This window comes from Seriola lalandi, unplaced genomic scaffold, assembly GCF_002814215.2.
Source record: "Seriola lalandi dorsalis isolate HSWRI2012SDOR001 ecotype SW California unplaced genomic scaffold, Sedor1 jcf7180002054688, whole genome shotgun sequence".
In the NCBI taxonomy this organism is placed as follows: Eukaryota; Metazoa; Chordata; class Actinopteri; order Carangiformes; family Carangidae; genus Seriola; species Seriola lalandi.
The window spans coordinates 2,304,490-2,310,489 of NW_019525241.1; the positions used below are offsets into that span (position 1 = coordinate 2,304,490).

The 6,000-nt window shown below is 41.5% G+C and overlaps 1 protein-coding gene across 10 annotated transcripts in view; it reads right to left on the reverse strand.

Annotated features, from left to right (window-relative positions):
* Window positions 1-6,000, reverse strand: part of LOC111667333 (pleckstrin homology domain-containing family A member 5-like) — a 218,679-nt gene that overhangs the window by 23,322 nt on the left and 189,357 nt on the right. For 9 of the 10 annotated variants that reach the window (XM_087178445.1, XM_087178446.1, XM_087178441.1 and 6 more), the window contains 2 exons: window positions 3,600-3,683; window positions 1,494-1,613 (listed from right to left, as the gene is read on the reverse strand). In XM_087178445.1, the coding sequence (XP_087034571.1) occupies window positions 1,494-1,613; window positions 3,600-3,683 (204 nt within the window). The remainder of the gene's footprint in view (window positions 1-1,493; window positions 1,614-3,599; window positions 3,684-6,000) is intronic. The other variant, XM_087178442.1, reaches the window with a different exon arrangement.

Genomic DNA, 6,000 nt, shown 5'->3' on the forward strand with positions numbered 1-6,000 from the left:
CATTTTGCTAAGCTGTCACTAGTCAGGATGACAAATCTGCGATATGAATCATTCGAGGAGTCAACCCACAACACATGGCAACATGCTACACAGTGTTTCCACATAACAATTTTGAAACCTGGAATACCAAATATGTTGCACACTTACTGTACATGCATTATAAAATAACTCTGAGTCTTCCAAATAAACTGTCTTAGAGCTGATCAAGTTAATACATACATGAAGACAAACACACTGAGGGGTTCAGACCACAACTTGATGCTGAAAACAAATGGCATGTTGTTAAATGCATCAGCTCTGATGCATCCATGCCTTCCTGGCTCACAGCCGACATGCACGGACAGGGGAAGTGCTGCCATGCAAACACACACACACAGACATAAGTATAAAGGTAAGCCCATGTATCAAGGCACCAATCCCCAACATGAAACTGACAGACCTATCGGTCAGTGCATACACTGATGCCACAACAATACTGTGCAATGAAATTGAATTTGGCGTGTTCACACAGGCAGAATGACGGGCTTTGATACTTAAATTAATGTCCCAAAATGCATCACTTGCAATTTGATCAGCAGTGCCAGGTGACTGTGACACCCAGTTCTATTCTGACACCTCCAGTAAATTTGACTGTGGTTTTGGGTTTATTATCAGTTATTTATTGAATATTTTCTTGGCTCGAAAATCATTAAGTGTGTTCTAAAATATATCAAATTAATATCATGTGTTTATCTTTATTCTCTCTCATATTTGGAACACCCAGTGTTCTTGCACCGCAGCTCTGGTTTCTTATAACTCCACTGTTGACCTGCAGAGGAACGACATGTGCTGCCTCTGTGGAACCTGGTGTCATCAGCTCACTGTGGCATGTTATACTTTGAACATGCTAGCTCCTTATGATCCATCATCAGAAATGTCTGGAGAACCCTACAGTCATTAGGATACATCCTCTTTGTGTGTAAAACATCCGTTTGATGCCACGCTATTCAACTGGTAGAAACTCTAGTCTGCTGGTAACACTTGAGAAATGTCTGGAGAACCCTACAGTCATTAGGATACATCCTCCGTGTCTGTATAACATTTTGTGACAGTGTAAAACATCCGTTTGATGCCACGCTACTCAACTGGTAGAAACTTTAGTCTGCTGGTAACACTTGAGAAATGTCTGGAGAACCCTATAGGCTTTCAGATACATCCTCTATGGACCATGAGTGTCTGTTCAAAATTTCATATTCCAGCTTGGACCAAAGAGATGGAGCACTTGACTTTAACTGTCTACACAGTAAGAAATGTCTAAGTGAGTGTACTGTCTTTAGCTCACAGAACCTTTCAGAACACACCAATGTTCAATTTTATTTGGAGCAGACAGCCAGTCTTACTCAGGCAACATCCTCTTGCGGACACACACAAAAACACACAACATGTGGGATTTTGGCTGGAGGAAGCACAAATGCGTACATGCACACACATGTATGTATACACTCAGTGCTGACCTTGGCGTTGGGCCCCTCCATACCCAGGGCCATTAGCTGAGCTACTGTGTGCTCCCGCAGACTGTTGAGCTCCGCCTGCTGCCGGCGGAGCTTGATCAGCAGCAGGGTCAGCTCCTCGGGCTGCACAGAGCAACACACAGAGGAGAGAAGAAGAGCTGCCTCACTGACATCAACAACACCCACTGACTCACGGGAATGGAGCATTACTCTGGTGCCCTTTAGGAAGAGAGGAACCACTGGTCTGCCAGGATTGTTTAATACGCCTATAAAGACAATTATAATCTTTAAATACAAGATTATGTATTTAATCTGGTACCAGATGAATCTAGATGAGTAGCCTATTAACGTTACTGTTCAACCATACAGAGTGGTGTCCATAGTTCAGGACTGAAAAAGAGAAAGCTTCAGATTCGTGGAGGGGAGCCTCAGTGAAAGATCTGGGATTGATATCATAGAAGTAGCATCACTTGATTATTTCTGGCCACCAGGGGGCAGAACGACTGCACAACAAGCTTACAGAAACACAGCCCTGACATAGGTTTCTAAATAAGGATTTTACAAGAGGCCGCAGGAATGAGTCCTAAAACCCTGGAAATGAGTTAGCATTTTAGCACTTCAAGTTTCCCCATCTCAAGGACTATAGTTTTTGGTTAAATGGCTGAAATAAGGTCTGTGGTTAACACAAGATTAAGATATTTTCATGTTTTATTTTATGACATAAAATACATCAATAAATACCCCAGTCGTGATTTCTTAAAGCTTTTACGTCTCTTAAAAAGGCCGGTGGCTAACAAGAGGCTAAATGAGACTACAGATGTTGTCAGGGAAGTTAAATGTTATCACACTGAACACGAATACTGATCTACTCACCAGTCCACCTTTACAGCCTCGTTGTACCCGTGCTCTTACAAAACTGTTACTAACTTTGTAAGAGGAAAGTCTTTTGTAGAAGAGGTCAGAGCTTAATCAAACTACAAGTTGAATGTTTTAATAGTGGTGACATTGAAGTCATGTGACTGTGGTGTAGTTGGTTTATAGCCATTGCTGAACAACACTGGCTTTTTGTCAAGGGAACCAGGGTGATGCTAACATCCAGGTTGGTCTACAAAGATACGTCATCTCTGCGGAGCTCTATAACTCTGCTAACTGGTATAACAAGGTAGTGCAGAAGATTTATGAGACTCTGAACTGTTACAACAGCTGCTGTTTTAATTCTTCAAATCTGAAAAGATTCTTACATTTGACATGTGGCTAGGTAAGATATAACACATAGCACCTGGAGAAAACTCAATATAAGATATCAACTAGAGTGGAAAAGTTCCTGAAAATATCCCAAACTTTTATTGACCTTATGATCTTGCTACTGGCCACTGTGTGTGAGCTGCTTGATCTATTACATGTCAGCTACATGGGTCGAAACATCTGAGTTTTACTGTTGGTATGAAAAACTGCTGGATGAGGGTAAAAAGCTACTGAGTTATTTCATTTACAGATTACAAAGACGTCTTTCCCTCCCCCTTACCCTCTCTCTCTCTCTCTCACACACACAGACACACACACACACACCCACTAAAAAGGAAGGCAGCCACCGTGACAAAACAGTGAAGTGCAAAAAGCGGTGTGGAAATTACTGGACAACGTCTTTCTGCCGAGGCGTCGACTGTCATCAAGCAATCACAGTATTATTCACAGTTTGCTTCAAACAGAAATATCAGCTCTCACTCTTGATTGCTGTTACTTCAGTTTGAGAGCAAAGGCAATTTCACTTGCGCTGACGCATTGCGGGTGTATGTGTGTGTGTATGTGTGTGTGTGTGTGTGTGTGTGCATGTTTGCGTTGTTATTATGAGACACGGTGTTGTCAATAATTACACTGGTCCTGCAGAGACAAGTGGAAAAAAACACGGCAAAAAGAGGCCAAGAACAAAACAACAGTTGTGTGCCAGCGAGTGTGTGAGTGTGTTCGTCAATGATGGACGGCAGAGGGTGTTTATTATTTGGGTAATTGGATTCACGCTTTCTAAGAGTTCACAGAGAGCAGGTGGTGAGGAGGCTGACTCTCACACAGTGGTAAGGAGTGTGTGGGAGGAGAGGGTGTAACACTCACCGTCTTGCCTTGCAAGGACTGTGGGGTGATGGTCTGAGGAGGGACGCCAGCTGCAATGGATCGTCGGTCAGTTGGGTAGCCGTACTGGGGGAGAAGGATGTACGTGCACTCATTTCAGTTCAGATGATATTAATGACTTAAACCAGTGATTCCCAATCTATTCTGTCAGACGTGCCCTCACACCCGTATATTACGAATATGTTCATTTAAATATTCAAATATATTTAAGATATAAAATTTGATATAATAGTATTTGATTATTTAGTATTTAGTTTGTATTATTAATTTCGGATTATGTCTTGTTTGCACTGCAGAAACCATGGTTTCGGATAAAACAAAATCTGCCAAACTGTTCCCAGGCCTTTATAAGACCCTGATCTAATATCTACAGTTAGTTGGAAGCATTACTGCCAGGATCCACATTAAAACTCATTTGTATGCCTCTTTGGACAAAAGCATCTGCCAAATGAATAAATGTGAATTTAACATAAAACTGAATTAGCATATATACACAATATGTGAGCCACACTCCAGTGTCACCCTGCCACAATAAATAAAAATGGCATAATGGTAGTAAATGACTGGCAGTAATGTAAGTATACATGATTTGTAGTTAATTAGCTAATGCGGCAGAAGCATTGTAATGCTGTTTAACTACGTTCATTCAATGATTTTACCAAGAGGAACATCATTGCATCAAAAGAGGGAGAATATGAAAATGAAAAGGTAACAATAGGAAACATTTAGCCACAGTTTCATCCTGCTATCTATTCACCAACATCTGCTGTCTTTGTTTGCAAACACAGAAAAACACTGATTAGACTCAATTAATGTCACTGTAATTAATTCAGCTGCTGTGGACAGTGGACTAAAAGAAATTTATCACACTGAAGCAGAACATTGTTACAACTGAAAAGACTAAAGTAAAATAAACATTTCTCTGAAAGCCATTTAATCTTGTATTCGATTTTACATATTTGAATATGACTGGATGGGCAAAGCAGGAAACTGCTTTTGGGGCCGCAGACACTGAGGTGTCCCTAAGGCATCAGGCTCAACTATTTTGTGCATTGATTAATTGAAAATTTATTTTGTAACATCCACCACTAAAGCACATTGTCAGCTGAAATGGTGAGGGCATTAAGGTGGTCCTGTGATTTTACCTAACCTTATTATTCAAAGTAACATTTTTATATCATAACCAAAGTAGTATGGTTTGAATAAGGGCCTACAGCTCGTTTGCCTTGAGACTCCCTCTCACATTTATACGACTCTGCAGTACAACTATTTTATTTTACATCCAGAAATAAGTGTCAGTAGCGCTACAGTACTACTACAGCATAAACAAAGTGGCTCTAGATTTTGCATGATTATGAAATAAGATGATTTTTGATCGGCTTTGTTGAATTCCTCAATAATTGTCAAGTCTGGCCTCTGATCTATCCATTTCACATATATGTGTGTTTCTACAAAACAATAAGACTAGGTCAAAACCTATTATATGGTGGACCGCGTTGTAAACTATTTGCATTCTGCCTAGTGTCAGCCGGCTTCAGCCCTTTATCTGCTTGCTTCTGTCCTCCTCTCTGTGCTCACGGTGAATGCTGCCGTTACCAGCAGACCTCCTCGAGAGGTGGCCTCAGTTCGGTTCACTTCAAATATGTTGCATGCTATGATGGCAACCCTGCAGGCTGTAAATGCTCCCTAATAGAAAACTGTGTACACCAATTCATTTTGAGAGAGCAGCGCCCAATGGGGAAGCTCAGTCACGTGGCATTTGGCTGAACAATGTTGGAACTATGATCACTCAGTCAGTCAGTCAGATTATAGGGCTGGCCCTGCTGTTGAGATCCAGGCAAAAAAAAAAAAAAAAATCACTTCTCACTCTGTCCTCTTAACTCTCATGGATTCAGCTCTACTACACTTCAGTGTTTCTTAATCCAGTGGAGCTCTGAGTGGCTTCCTCCTCTGTCCGGCTGTGAATACAGAGCAGAATGTGTGTCACACGGTGTATTAACATGAGCAGTCTACTGTGTCTCAGTCAGAGCACAAACTCAGTCCGAGGTGCCACTGTGGCTCACAGCCAGCAGCCAGGGACTAGACCTGGGTTTTAGACTTGTGACAGTAAGATTGGACTCATCCACTGAAGTGAAAATCATCCACTGACTGCAAACTCATCTCTGTATATTGTTTGTCTCTTCCTGGAGATTCTCATGGGGAAATCAGAAGTTATACTTAGAGAAGAACTTCTTGTTTTTCTGTCAAACCCGAAACCAAACAGTGTCCGACGTCATTATAAGGACGGGACATTCTACGAGCTGTCAGTGCACCCAGCATTTGTTGGTCAAGAAATACAGTGCAGTGTTTCCTCTAGGATTTTTTTCAGCAGTGGGGGCATGCT